This window comes from Neomonachus schauinslandi, chromosome 6, assembly GCF_002201575.2.
Source record: "Neomonachus schauinslandi chromosome 6, ASM220157v2, whole genome shotgun sequence".
NCBI classification, from domain to species: Eukaryota; Metazoa; Chordata; class Mammalia; order Carnivora; family Phocidae; genus Neomonachus; species Neomonachus schauinslandi.
The window spans coordinates 951,040-966,144 of record NC_058408.1 but is presented as its reverse complement, the minus strand read 5'-3'; the positions used below and the strand labels follow the sequence as shown (position 1 = coordinate 966,144).

Sequence of the window (15,105 nt, the reverse complement as noted above, 5' to 3'; positions counted from 1 at the left end):
CTGACCCTGTGGCTCACATGCCTGGCTGTTTCCATCCTGCAGGAACGCCCACCTGGCTCCCCACAGCCCAGGGCCCAGCTGGGTTTCTTCAATGAGACCATTCGTTCTGCTGGGCCTCCCGGCCCCTGGCCCTAGGCGACACCAGCAGCTGATTTGGGGTGGCTGCCTGGAAGCTGGGGACACAGTGGGGCCACGTCAGTGCGTTTGGACGGTGTGGTCCTGCTTCCCTGTGCTCGGGTGCGTGTCGCCGTCTGCGCTGGGGGCTCAGGGGCCCCATGTCCGCTCCCAGCACCTTGCCGGCGGCGTTGAGAAGGCTGTGGATGGAAGGACAGGCTCTCCTCCAGGAGCATCATTTCTTCCGTGGTCTTGGCACCAGGTCCCAGAGCTTCTCAGGGCGAGGAGCCCGGGTGGGGGCTGCCTGGGATTCCTGTTTTCCTACTCTGTGCTCACAGCTGTTATGTTTAAAGGCTTAAACAATGTATCCTAAGCAAGTAAGTATATTTAGTCCGTGGGATGAGGAAAGTGATGGTGGTTCTGGCAGCCCCCGTTCCCCGACCAGTCCCACATGCACGGCCTGGACCGCCGGACCTGTAACGGGGTCGTTTGCCTTGCTCCTCCCTCCTGTCATTCATTCGTTCATCAAGTACTTATTGAGTACCAGGTCACAGGGACAGAGAGATAGGATCCGGACCCTGCACAGAACAGCCTGGAGTCTGGGGTGATCACCCATGGGAGCCCAGGGGCTGCGGGGTCTCAGGGGGCCCAGCACAGAGTGTGGTTCTGACCTAGAACTGCAAGCTGACAATCGCCAACCTTGTTCTTGGGAAACAGGGACATAGCTGTGGGGCAGGGTGGAGGGGAGGCAGCATGCTCCCCGGCTTACAGTGACAGCCAGCGAGGACCCCTCACAGGGACAGGCCCCGTGGTGCCTCAGCTCCGCCCTGGCAAGCTGGGCCAAGGACTGCTCACATCCCTTGGTGCCTCAGTTTCCCCCTGTAAACTGAGGCCCTGGGCTGGAGGAGGATCTCGGCGATCTGCTCTGAACCCACGTTCTGTGTCCGGCACAGGATGCAGTTGATCTGGGGCTGGAGCTCCTCAAGAGGAAGGTGTCCCCATCGCAATGCCGAGAGATGCCCGGAGGGGGCTGTGGGAGTCCTGCCGTCTCCTCACCAGCAACAGGTGCCTGCCGGGCTCTCCCAGCTCAGCCCCGAACGAAGGGGCTCTGGGTCTCCACGTTTGTGTATTTTTCTGGTGTGGACATACTCTTCTTGGAGCTTCTGTCTTTGCTTTTCCTTTCTGTCAGTAGGAAAGCCTCCCGGTCCAGGACAACTCTGCAGGGAAGCCTGCATGGACTGACTCCCCGGCAGGCCTGGCTCCCCGTGCCCTCAGAGGCTGTCTCATCGGCCTGGGTGGAGCTGTCCGGCCACTGAAACCCGAGCGGCACATTCCCAAGGGCTCCCAGGCAGGTCCCACTCATGGGTCTGTAAAGAAAACAGTGTTTTGGCAACACAGCGTTAGAAGATTTGGGGTCCCAAGCCATGTGACCCTGGGTAATTGTGCAAATACCCCACGTCTCAGTTTTCCCATCTGTGAGATGGGAATGGCTCTCCCTAACTCCCAGAAGTCAAATAGAAAACCAGGCCCCGAAATGCTTTGTAAACAGGAAAACCCCTCGCTGGTATCCAGGACACAATGATCCAGTAGCAAATATGTTCTGATGTTCGGCTCTCCCCATCACCGCGGCCTCCGCTGTGCGGTGAGGGAAGACAGGCTAGGCGCGTGATTGTCCAGGATAGATGGAATAACCAGAAAGGAGCCCCGGAGGGCTGCATGAGCAGGAGCCCTGGAGGGCCGCCATGAGCAGGAGCCACGGAGGGCTGCCATGAGCAGGAGCCACGGAGGGCCGCCATGAGCAAGGAGCCACGGAGGGCCGCCATGAGCAAGGAGCCATGGAGGGCCACCATGAGCAAGGGCCCCAGAGGGCCGCCATGAGCAAGGGCCCCGGAGGGCCGTCATGAGCAAGGGCCCCGGAGGGCCGCCATGAGCAGGAGCCCTGGAGGGCTGCCATGAGCAGGAGCCACGGAGGGCCGTCATGAGCAAGGGCCCCGGAGGGCCGCCATGAGCAGGAGCCACGGAGGGCCGCCATGAATGCAGGCACTGCCGCACTGTGTCCACTAATGAGGCTTGAGCTAGAAAATGGTGCCTGTCCGTGAGCCTGGGGGCAGGGACCGTGGCCGAGGGCCTGTTAACGGCAGCCCGGAATCCTGCCGTCCCACTGCTCGTGGCGGGTGTGGAAGCCGGGAGGTAGCGGCAGCCGAGCCCTCAGGCCTCCCAGACCCGACAGCAGCAGATGCTCCACGTGTGGGGTGATGGTTTGAGTCTCCGTCCAGATGGGGAGACTTCGGGGAGTAGCACGTTCGTGTTAATAATCACGCCAGGCAGCAGGCATAAACCGGACCCCGTGGGCTGCTGGGGGCCTGGCCACCCCGTGCACAGACCCCTGGTGTTCACCACCTGCTCTTTCTCACAAGACCTCAGAAGGAAGAAAGGACTCTTCCTCTGTGTTGGTGGATGTTGGAGGCAGGGCTGGAGCAGACCGGTCCCGCTGTGGGCTTCGGCCTGGCTTCCCCGGGGCCGGCCCCGTGCGGAGGCGGCCGGCTGGCTGGGGTCAGGGGCTTGGTGACCAGCAGCTGTGGCTTCAGGTGAGCGGCAGCCAAGGGGTCACACGCATGGGGAGCGCCGGCCTCCGCGCCCGAGCTGGGAATCAGAAGGCTCCTCCACTCACCTTGGGCTCTGTGCCTCAGTTTCCTTATTTGTCAAGTGGGGACAACAGTTCCTTGTGAGGATTGAGTGAGATCCTATGTGAAAATGGGTAGACTCCGGGTCTGACCGGTCACAGGTCTCAGGAAATCCTTGTGGAGTTTGCCCCTGCAGGCAGTCCCCAGAATAGCGTCCTGTAGGGAACCATGGGGTCCTGCCTGGGAGCAGCTCTGGTGTGAGCCCACTCCGGTGGGTGAGCTCCTGCCGTCATGTCGGGGCCAGTCAGGTTCTTGCAGGAAGGAAGCAGATAAAGTAAATGCCCGGAGGAACCGAGGTTCGTGGCTCCCCTGCGTGTGGACAGTGTCCTGCACGCACTGTGTGAGGCGGGGCCGCATCCCAGGGACCCTCAGGCCGCGTGAGCCTTGAAGCTCGGCCAGACAGGCAGCCCGGTCAGCCTCTTCTGGGCCCGCGGAGGAGCTTGCTCACACACGGGCAGGGACGTGGCTCGTGGGGTGCCCACTGATGGAACGGACTTGGCACCTCCAAGCCAAAGGTGGGCCACAGTTTGGTGCCGTCGGCGGGGGGCGGGGGTCGCCAGGAAAGCGCCATGCGGCCTGGTCACAGCCTGAGCGGGGTCTGCATCACTTCCCTCAGCATCGTCCGCGCTTGCAGACAGTCGGGGCCTGTGCCAACGGCTAGGAGGCCCCGCGCTGGGTTCTGCACGGCCGTCCTGTGCCAGAGTGCCCATTGCTCCATGCCAACTGGCTCTTTTCCCAGACCATTTCCCTTTGTTTATGTTTCAGCTCTTATATTTTTAAGCAAAAACAAGATGGAGACCTACAGTAGGTCGGGGCTGTTTCCCCCAATTTGCCCCGAATGAGCCGTGGAAGAAATGCCCATCCCTCGGACCCGGTGGAGCACCTTGGAGGGATGGCAGGGGGGTCAGCCGGGGCCCCGCTGACGGGCAGCTGGGATGGGGACGGGGGAAACAGGGCAAGATTAGCGCAATATTAGCGCTTTCCGCTGCTGGCGTGTGGCCTGGAGCAGGACAGGGCCAGAGCCCCTCTCTGGGCCTCATTTCTTTCCCGGGAGAGAGGGGGTAGTGGGGCTAGGTGACCTAGAAGGCCCCTTGCAGCTAAGTCTGTGCACCCGGGGCGGGATGCCGCCGTGGGAGGGAGGGAGGTGGCGCCATCCTCGGGGAGTCCTCGGGGAGGGAGGGAGGTGGTGCCTCCCCGTGCGCACGGGGAGGGCGCACAGGGCTTTTCGTTACCTGGGTTACCTGGGAAGCTCGGGTCAGCCTTCAGACACACCTGTGGAGCTGGCCCCGCCCTTGTTTTCTCACCATGTGCGATTCCTGGGCGTCTTAAGATTTTCAGTTGGCCCAAACATTGCCAGGCTCAGGGATGACTTTGCCCGTGGGGGGATGGAAATGGGCTTGCCCCAGCACCAGGCTGGGAGTGGGCAGAGAGTCCGGCTGTGGAGTCCTCTGATGAGGCCGGAAGCACCGAGGCCCTAGTGTTGCTTCTGCCCCAGCACCAGAAGCAGGGCTGCGGGCAAAAGAGGGGAGAGAACGGGAGGGAGAGGGGGTGAGGCGCTGGGGGTGGTCTGCAGGCCCCACTTGGCATCTTCGAGACGAGCACGTGCTTCTCTCCCTCTCCGGAGATTCGAAGCAATGCTTTTATTTCAAGTCACATGCGTCCGAGGGCCAACTTACCAGTTCATGCCAATGGGCTGACCCGCAGCTCCTGGGGCAGGTGGGAGGGGCCGGGCCCGGCCCAGGCTTGTTCGGTTCTAGCCCAGAACCCAATGTGCGCACACAGCCTCCTGCCGAGCAAAGTGATTTCCTGCTGTTTTATTGGTTTGGGGGCCAGATAGGCTTTAATAAGAGCACATAAAACTACTTCAAAGCCAGCCATCCAGAAAGCATGGTTATTTGTTTCAAACATTCTAGAATACTTAAGAAGGTGGGGGCTTCTGCCAGCTGGAAGAAATGTGGGGGCACAGTCCTGGTGAGGGGAGCAGTGCTGTCTGTTCATGGTGATGGGAAACCGCGCGGTCTTTTCCAGGCTCGGCCATGCCCGGGCGCGAAGAAAGGTTGCGTGGTTCCGTGACTTGGGACCCTGAGGCTGCCAAGACGGACGCTCACAGGCGCCTCTCCCGGGACGCAGGTGTGGGTCAGCACCTGCCAAAGAGATGCATGGTGGCAGGTGTGTGCCTGTCAGGGTGGGAGAAGGCTGCCAAGGCTCTGGCAGCACGGGAATGAGGCCGGTGCCCACAGGCCAAGGGCACGCACCTTCCACAGGTGGGGGGAGGCAAGGTCATCCGGAGCAGAGTGTTTATTGGAGAAGGAGACAGAGTGGCCAGGGGAAAAATCGGGAGGTGATGTCCAGGACAGGGATCTGGCTTATGGAGAATGCATAAATTCGGGGTTGTTTTCATAAACAGGGAAGAGAGTGTGGGCGGGGACGCCCCAGCACCCAGGTTCTAAGCTTTGTTTCGACCCGGGCTGGTATTGGGCAGGGGCTGAGCCAGCCTCCCTGGGCCTCCGTGTCCTCACACAGAGCGAAGCATGTGCGGCTAGCTGATCTGTAAGGATGCCTCTGGGCGTGTACCTTGGGGAGGGTCTCACCAATCGAGGACTCTGGCGCCGGCGTCTCTGATGCCACAATCAGAGTGAGGCTCACAGACGCATTCGTTTGTTTAGCTTTACTGGGTACAGAGCACCCAAGAAAGCAGAATCCAGGTCTTTGAGAAAGTCAGAGCCTTCCAAAGTAGTGATGGGCGGCCTTCATAGGAAGTGAGTTCCCCGTCCCTGGAGGTAATCAAGCAGAGTGAATGACCACATGCCAGGACTCTCACAGAGAGTCATGTGTTTTTTAACTAGATGGCTTTTGAGTTTCCTTTTCACTCTAAGATTCTGGGGCTCCACACACTTACGTGTGTGTGATTGCCTGTTTGGTAGTGTCTCCTGAAGGCGGGGTGGTGGCCTCAGCTTTCTGGAATTTTCTTGTGCCCCTGGAGCAGCAGGTCCCATCACTGGCCTGCACATTAGAATCACTGAAGTATTGAAATGTCAGTGCCCAGGCCTCCCCTGCAGAGATCCTGAGTTAATTGTTCTGGAGTGGGGCCAAGGTCCTCGGTTCTAGGATGGCTGGGCTGGTGGTGCCTGGCGGGCTTCCCTCGGCCCCCGCACTGCCCGACAGGGCTGGGAGGTAAAGGCCCGGGTCTCACTCTGCCTTGGTGTAGAGCTCAAGTCGGAGGCCCTGGACTGACCCTTCCGCACCTGCTCCCCAGCAAACGTTTGTAAAGCGCTTCCTTTATGTCTGGAAGAGCCATCGGTGGGCCAGCGTTCGGCGGCCTGAGGAGCGGCCAACACCAACGTGCCTTTGGAAGGACCTCCTCGAGCACAGCGGTACCTGCACGTGGCAGGCGGGTGATGAAACATTTGATTGAATCGCACAGAATCTTTGCCTGTGTTGTAAGCGGGGCAGGAAAGTATATCATAAGCGAGCGTGCAGTGGAGAAGGCCGGCTCTGCTCTGCTCAGACCTCGCAGAGGAAACCGTCTCCCTAATTGGAACTATGTTTGTGGCCTTGGGGCGTCAAGCAGAGGAGAGCCGGGGCCTGGGAGGGTGTCATTTCCTCCTAATTGGTGTCCTGGCCGTGGTGCGGGCTTCACTAAGCGTCACATGGTCCCTCTGCTCAGACCCGAATGTCCTTGTTATTAACTGCCTGGCGCCCCCAGACATCAGGCTCCATCTCCTTCTGGGAATGACCAAGTGGAAGCCACAGAGAAATGCCCCGAGCCAACCTGACTTGATGGGTTTTATTTTGGGACGGCCGGTTCCCTCACTCCGCACGTTCCTGCCTGCCCTCCCCACACCGGGCCCAGCCCTGGTTGCGCTTGCCGGGAGGAGGCAGACCCCAGCCCCGACCTGAGGCTGCTCCTGCTCTGTCTGTCGTGCCAGAAGGTGCCGGGGGCTCAGTGGTGACATGACGGGAGGCTTGTCAGGCGGCAGGCTGGGCCTGGACGGTCCATGGGACCGAGGCTCCGGCTCCCCGGGGGCCCCCGCCTCCTCCTTGCTCAGGGGCAGTGGGCACGTGAGTGAGCGTCCCCGGGCCCGGGAGGCTGCTCAGAGGGTCGGAGCAGTGGCTGCCGCGCTGGGCCGTGTCATGCACACTCTGCACCTCTAGCTCCTGAGTCTGCAAAGTCAGGACGGAAGTGTCCACCTGCTTCACGTCTCAAAAATGCGCCACCTTCATTCAAATAGCCCATGTTCAGCTAGTCTTTATTGACCTACTATGTGCCTGACAGCACCCTACACACAGCGCTGTGGAGGGGCAACCCCTGCCCTTCTGGGGCGTCCACCCCAGCGCTCAGGCCAGCACACATCAGTGGGCAAATCAGGCCCCCGTGGCAGTGGGAGCCGGCCACCCCAGTGGAGGTGTGGACGGCGGCGTGGGCGGGTCTGCTCACGAAGGGCGTGGGGCCCAGGCAGGCTGTGGGCGCTCGGTGTGGAGGCCACCCTGCATGGCATCCAGGCCGGGAACAGAGCTCCCAGCTCAGGTGTGGCATCACCCAAGGACTGAGGCCAGGGCGAGAAGCTGTCTTCCCGCGGGCACAGGTCCGGGCCCTGCTCCTGGCCCCCATCAGCTGGCTCACGGTGTCCCTGCCAGCATCTGGGCCAGAGGGGAGGGTGGCCGGCTTAGCCTCAGCTCTGTGCTCCCCGAGAATATGCCTCAGGCACCCCAGCCGGCTCAGCAGCTTCTCTGGGGAGAAGGTGCTGTCTGCACTCCTCACATTCAGGACATAGGGTCAGGGGCACCTCCTCTGGCCCTCGTAATGCCCTGGTCGCTGAAAGGGCCACCTGTAGGTCTCTTCTCTCCACCTGGGCTTCTTGCCCATTTCTGACTATCCCAGCCTGGCTTCTCCAGGCCCTGCCCACCTGCCCTGAGGGTACCAGAGGGGGGGTGGGCCTGAGCTGAGGCAGGAGCCCCCGGTGAAGGACAGGGAGAGTGGGCAGGAAGAGAGGTCCTGAGGAGGGGTGGGAGAGCCGAGGGAGCAGGCAGGGGCGTGGCGCAGCTGCGGAGAGCGGCACCCGGCTCGCTGGCTTCCCGCATGGCCCAGGCCTGGTTCTGACGTGTGCAGTGTTCATGAGCAGGAGTGAGTAATTAGGACAACGATTCCAGAGACAGAGGATTAAGCTGATACTGAATATCAGTCAAGATTGGAGCCTTTCCATGAAATTGAAGGAAAAGTTGACCTTACCAGACAGAAAACATTTCTAAAACTATGATTTTCCAGATCGAATGCACAGCATGCAGATCTTAATCCAGCACAGACTTTAGATGACATGGTCTCTTCCCCCTCAGGGGTCCGGGCCAGTGACAGAAACCACGAACGGACCACAGACGTGAGAACAGGCGCACGCACACTTGGGGGGCATCAGCTCGGCTGGGAAGCACCTGCACACTCCACCTTGGTTAAGCTCATGTTCGTGCCTGCGGGACGCTGTTTTTCTGTTATCTTCAGAGGTCCCTAGCAGTCAAACATTTAGGACTTGAGCGTGTCTGGGAAGATCTACCGTACTCATTACACTTCCGGCCTGTCTTTGGAAGCCAGGAGGCTGGTGCAGAGGCCGGGGACACCCCCCCCCCCACTCCCCATAGCCCTGGGGCAGGACAGGCTGGGACAGGACAGGCGGAGCGGTTCTGAGAGTCCTCGCTGCAGGGTGCGACCAGGGGGCGGGCAGGGGTGCAGTGCATGGGCAGGGCACGGGATCTGGGGACAAACAGATGTGGAGTGCATCCTGGCTTCTCGAATCCTGCCTTGTCACGTGGGGTAGCTCCACAGACTCTTCGTTTCGTCCTCTGTAAACGTGGCTCGGTGAGGCCCGCCTGGCGTTGGCAGGCCTCTCCGTAAGGCTGTGGGCCCGTTGGGCGCCATCGTGAGGGGTCACAGGGGCGTGAAGGGCTCGCGGGTGGTGGCGGCCCCTTGCAGGAAGGCAGCGCGCCTCCCCACCCTGCTAGGATCTCCTCTGCAGCCCCGGTGGATGGCCGTGGCCAGCCTCCATGAGGATGGCTGAACTGTCTCAGTCGGCGGGGAAGAACGGTATATAGGAAAATCGGTAGACAGCTAAAATCTGGGTTAGTTTTGTGACCTTGGAAAAGTTACTCTGTGTCTCTGATTCTCAGTTTCTGTATTTGTACAACGGAGACGTCGTGGTCCTGTCTGTAGGGGGAGGATGTGAGAAGCCTAGTCTGGCACCGGGTACAGTCGGTACTCAGTAAATGTCAGGTAAAAGGGAAAGTCCTGTTCCTAAGTAATTTCCAGAAGCACTTGTCACGCACCTGTTGTACTCGGTGCTCCGAGGTAGCACGGCGCAGAATAGCGTTCCTGGGGTCAGCAGGCTCTCCCTGGCTGGTTGCACAGCCGCTCACGGTGGGCCGGGTACTCGGACGCTTTATGTAGTGTGGTGCTATATTCTCAGTCATTTTCACATTAAAAAAAGTAAAACATTTAAAAATAATTGGAGGGGCGCCTGGGTGGCTCAGTCGTTAAGCGTCTGCCTTCCGCTCAGGTCCTGATCCCAGGGTCCTGGGATGGAGCCCCGCATCGGGCTCCCTGCTCGACCAGAAGCCTGCTTCTCCCTCTCCCACTCCCCCTGCTTGTGATCCTGCTCTCACTGTGTCTCTCTGTCAAATAAAATCTTTAAAAAAATAAATAAATTTAAAAATAATTGGAAAGACCATCTATGCAGCTTTGGTGTCTGGGTTTTTCACCGGATATCATGAGCTTTTCCTCTTCATATATTCTCTACAGAAGTGGTTTTAAGTGGCTACCTAGTGGTCCATCAGTGGCTATTCTCAAATTTATTTAACCACTCTGATAGTGTTGGGCATTTAGGAATAAACGGCTTTTAAAAATGACTCATCTGTGGGGATGTCGTCCCTAAGCATTCGCTGCTCTGTTGTTGAACAGTTCTGAGTTGCAGAGGAGAGGGCTGGCCGGATGACAGGACCCCTCCCCGCGTAGCAGCCCCTTCGCCCCTCAGATGGGAGCCTGTGGGGCAGGGCACGTGGCAGGTGCCCCCATGTGCTGTGTGGCAGCTAATTCGCTGGCTACCATCACCCAAAGAACCGTATCAATTTCAAGCTTCATTGGAGTTGAGGCAGCAAAGAAATGATGGCAATTCAACATTTTAAACAAATAGAAAACATTTCTAGTCCAGCCAGACTTTGACATGTTTTCCAGCTATTAGAAATTGTTGATGTTTATTTTTCATTGACACGTAGTAGAGAATGCCAGGAAGTCTGCAAAGAGGCGAGGGACCCGTGGCTCCGGGACAAAGCTCGTCTCCCTGTGGGGCTGGAGCTGACCAGAACCGAGAAGCAGGTGGAAGGCACCTCTTATGTAAAGGCTTTGAGTTTTAGAACAAAAGGAAGAGGCTCAAAGGACGGGAGGCAGCATCTGGCCCCTTTCCCTCCACCTCTTCCTCTAAAAATGATGGAAATAGACTTGGGTTCTGGTTTTAGTTCATTTCTGCCAAAAGAAATAAATTAGACATTGAAATGTGCAGCTGATCCCAAGGCCTTCCCAGGCGAGGCGTGATGCTCCCCAGATGCCTCCAGAGCCCTTGGAGGGAGAAGTTAGGGCCGTTTCTGGCTCAGGGGCCGGGGGAGCCGTCCCTGTTGGTTCCTGTCGGGAGGTCGGTCTTGTCTGGAAACAGCCGAGTTCAGGCTGTGTTCAGCCCTCTGTAGGTCAGACCTCTAGGCTTGGGTGGTGTGTCCGGCGTCTCCCAGTCGTGCCCTCAGAGACAGGAGGCTTCCTGAGGGCTGCCCCGGGCTCTGTCCGCACGTGTGTGCGGAGCGAGGACCACAGGCCGCTCTGCATTGCGTTGTGGACTGTGGAGGCTCCATGAAACCTGGCTGAGGTGTAGACCGTGGTCTGGGCAGTGTGGATGGAGCCCTCCCCGTGGCGGATGAGCCTGCGCGGCTCACAGACCGGGGCCTGTGCATAAGCCAGACCGGCGGAAGCTTCTGGCAGGCAGGGTGCTCTGAACCCCGCACCGCTCCACACACTTGCGCATCTAGGGGGCTCCAGCAGTCGTCATGAAGGAATGAAGGAATGCACTATTTCATTCATTCTCCGTGGGTCCCCAGCGCTAGCCTGTGCCTGCACAAAGAGGGCCCCACCCAGTAACTGTATCAAATACATGATTGACAGAACCAGGGAGAGGTTCTTGGGGTCTCAGCCTGCAGCGGTGGAGGGTGGAGAGGGGGGGTTGGGCCTCTGCAGGTCCGAGCCGCACTCTCACTCTGCCTCGCGGTGTTCGGGCGGTGCTGTCTCCCTCCTTCCGTTAAGCCCCCCAGCCCTGCCGTAGGCTTCCCTTGGCATTCGTTGTCTCCTCGCTGGAGACACCTCCCCTTACTGACTTGGGCTGTCCTTTGGATCTGCTTGAGTGGGCTTCTCATGGCAGAGAGGGCCTGAGCGCCTGAGGGCAGGGCTCTGGGCTCGAGCCAGAGACCCTGGCTTTCAACTCCGGCCAAGCCACTCACGCCCGGAGCCTCCTCCTGTAACGTCCGCAAAGTTGGGATCGAGGCCGCGGGCTGTCGTGAGGATGAATGAGAGAGAATATGTGACGGTACCTTGCACACTGTAAGGTGCTTTTGGGAAGTCAGGGGCGGAGGGCGCCTGGGTGGCTCAGTCGGTTAAGCGACTGCCTCCGGCTCGGGTCATGATCCTGGAGTCCCGGGATCGAGTCCCGCACCGGGCTCCCTGCTCAGCTGGGGAGTCTGCTTCTCCCTCTGACCCTCTTCCCTCTTGTGCTGTCTCTCATTCTCTCTCTCAAATAAATAAATAAAGTCTTAAAAAAAAAAAAAAAGGAAGTCAGGGGCGGTTGTGAGCACAGGGCTGTTGCGGGCATGCCGTGGGTCTCTGGGGACTGAGAGCTCGGAGGTGCTGCCCGGCGCATCAGCTACTCTGCTTGGGCTGTGCTCCCGTCTTCCCTTGGGACCGGAGTCGCCCCTGCTTCCTGGCTTCCAAATGCCCAGCAGGGCACCATGTCCCGGCCCAGACAACCTGACTCTGCAGAGGATGTGAAGTGAATGACAGAGGTAGCTAAGCCTCCCCAGGCCAGGCGCGGGTCTAGGACTTTACACCCACAGATGCCTTTATTTTTCCTGGCAGCCCTCGGAGGCGGGAACTAGTGTTTCCCCCACTGGACACGTGAGACAGTCGAGGCAGAGAGAGGTGGAGTGGGCAGCCTAAGGCCGCACAGCCGGGAAGGGGCTGCATCCAGAGCCGTGCTGCCTGGCGGTTCTCGCCGCCGCCCTGGGGCTGGAAGATGCAGTGAACACTGGGGGCGCACCCCTGCCTGCCCCACCCTCTGCAGGGGGGACCCCTCTTTGCTCCCCAGCAGCTCTCTGCCACCCTGCCTCCCTCCCTGCTCTTGACCTAACCTTGGGGGTGAGAACACCTGCCAGGACGTTCTACGTCATGCTGGAGAAAACCCTGCATGGTCAGAGATGGAAGGAGCTCAGGAATCCTCTGGTTCAGGTTTGTTCAGAGAGAGGCCCAGGCTGGAGATTGAAGGCCTAACGGAGAAAAGCAGCACAAAAAGGAATTATGTTCATATGACTTGTGAGCATGGAGGCAAAATTCTAAACGACCCATCCGCAAACTGAGCCACGGAGAGCAAACGTGATGCCTCCTGCCCAGGCAGCCTCCATCCCAGGAGTGCAAGTAGGCTTTAACTCTAGAAAACAGAGGCTGGGCGGGGGAGTGCTCAGCCCCCGCGGCCCCAGGCCCAGCCCAAGGCAGGACCTGCTGGCCATGCTCCTGAGCCCCCTTCCCCTTTGCACAGCCCCGCGGCCGGCCCCATTCCTGGCCGTCCTAATTCTCTTTCCATTTCTCCGGCAGGATTCCATGTTTTCGTTGGCCCTGAAATGCCTTATCAGTCTGTCTACCATCATCCTTTTGGGTTTGATCATCGCCTACCACACGCGGGAGGTCCAGGTAGGTGCTGGCGCTAGGGCTCTTCCCTTCCGGTTTGGACCCCCATGAGAGAGGGAACTGGGGTTGCCCTGGGCCTTCAGAACGGCGTGACAGGATCTTCATTTGGGGGTCCCCGAAGCGAACATGGCCTCATGATCTGGGGGGCAGTCCTGGTCCACATCCTCATGGCTGCGCCGTGAGAGCCCCGTACCTTCTCTGTCTCTCGCTGGAGCCTTTCAGAGCTTGAGCCACAGACCGCCCCCCGCACCGAGGCAGCCCCGTCTCGTGTCCCCTTGCGCACACACGCACGCATCGCACCAAATACCACCAGCAGCCGTATTTCTCAGTGGTGTGGCCGTTACCCCCACTGGACCCTGAAGGCTGGGAAGGAGTCACTCTCTCGGTCAAATACAAGTCTGATGTGGGTGAGGGGTTGCTGTTTCTTGGTGCTCAGAAGTGACTCGGCCCCTGGAGAAGTGTCGGCTGGGCCTCTGGGTGCACTTCCAGGCCAGGGACAGGCAGCCCCTCTGGGCTGGGGCGGGGGAGGGGTGCAGGCGTGAGCAGACCTGCAGCATCTTCTCAGGACACTGGGGCCCCATCGCCCGGCCCCGCCGGCTGACCCTCTCCATTGCAGACTGGGTAGTTCTAGAACCTCCAGATGCCTTTCCTCACATGCATGTGAGTCTGGATGTAATCCGGGTCCCTGGGCTGGAGGAGGGCAGCCACATCTGGGCTGCAGGCGACAGACCGACAAGGACCAGAGCTCACGGTCTGAAAAACCGGCTTGAGTCTCGACTCTTCCCACAGTGTGTCTTTGGCCAGCCCTGACCTTTCTCCATCTGTCTGGAGCAGCTTTCGCAGAGGACAGGACAAGCAGTGCTCTGTGAGCCGGAAATGCTATGCAAATCTTGTCCCCGTTGCTGTGGGGCTTTCTGGGCGGGTGGCTGCAGGGGCAGATGCGGGTAGGTGTCGGGGCCCTGGGCCGGCCCGGATGGCTCCCGGCCACCATGGGAGGGCTCCCGGCTGTGGATGGCCAGAGGACACTGATCCAGAAACCGCGACTCTCAGGGGCTCACAGGTGCTCAGACAGACGTGTGCTCTGAGCGCCGCGTCCAGACACCACCAAGAAGCTTCCTTCACGGAGTCGGAACTGCGTGGAGCTGGTGGTCTTTGACCCGGGCTGGGGTCCAGTCAGCCCCTGGCAGGAGCCAGTGCAGGCAGGAGGGGCCAGGCCTACCCTGCCCTGAACCAGCCGTGGGGCCCAGGGATTCCCTCAACCGCTCTGAATCCCCGTGTCTCATCCGGAGGGAGCCCATTTGCTACGTCGCCCCCTGACCTGTGCGCAAGATGTCACCCAGGCCCAAGACCAAAGGCCGAGTCCTGGAGCTCGGCTGTGGCCCCGGCTGGGGGGCGGCACGGAGCGGGTCCCAGCCTCGGCTCTCAGACCTGGCCCAGCCCAGCCCAGTGCAACCAGCTCACGCGGCGCCCCCTGTCCCAACGCGGCTCACACCCAGTCTCCGCTTCGCCCTAGCTACGGGCAGTAGAGGACACTGTTTCGGCCGCTTATTTTCGCCGGGCCCTCACAGTTTGCACTGAGTCCTGGCTCAGACACTTCGGCCTGCAGGACCTGGGGTCCGTGACAGCTTCTCTGGGCCTCAGTTTCCCCATGTGAAGTATGGACGTCCTAGCACCCACTTTGCTGGACTCTGAGAGGGTTGGTAACAGTGGAGTCCGGGGTGGAAGCTGGTGGTCTTCCTGTGACCTCTGCCCCCCACTTCCAGCTGGGCACCTCCTGCAGGAGGCTGGAACCCCCACCCTTCTGCACCCCCCTCGCCAGCCCGGGCTTGCCTGCGCTCTCAGCCTCCAGAGCTGTGCCCCGTGGCCCCATGGCCCCCCCATCATGTGGGGAGTCACAGTCCCTGGCTCCCTCTCTCCCCTTACCTTTCCAGTAAAGCGACTCCTGCATGGAGCTGGACCTTCTCCTGCCCGAGGGACGTGGGGGTGGTTTGGGTCCCGGCAGTCGGCTCGGGGAGAGCTTGCTCCTACAGGGCCCCCTCGGACACACCTCGCCCAACCACATGCAGTTCCCTGTTCTGTGTCTTTCTCCCCAAACTTAAGGATGGTGATGTCATGAATCTGCATTTCCAGGGACCCACAGTGTCTGACAAAGAGCAGGGGTTTGCAGTGCCTCTTTTGAGGAAAAGGGCGCTGGATGCAGGATGTCCGGTGTCCAAGCCCTTGGGACTCTTCCTTTGCTCTGTGGTCTTGGGCCTTGGTGTCCCCATCTGTCAAGTGGGGCTCCTAAGCCTCCTCATTCTGTAATGCTCTGGTTTGGGTCCGGGCGCAGCA

At 60.0% G+C, this 15,105-nt stretch overlaps 1 protein-coding gene across 1 annotated transcript in view; it reads left to right on the top strand.

Moving 5' to 3' along the window:
* KCNN3 (potassium calcium-activated channel subfamily N member 3) overlaps positions 1–15,105 on the top strand; it is a 132,704-nt gene that overhangs the window by 23,407 nt on the left and 94,192 nt on the right. The window contains exon 2 of the mRNA XM_021682010.1: positions 12,682–12,777. Within this exon, the coding sequence (XP_021537685.1) occupies positions 12,682–12,777 (96 nt within the window). The remainder of the gene's footprint in view (positions 1–12,681; positions 12,778–15,105) is intronic.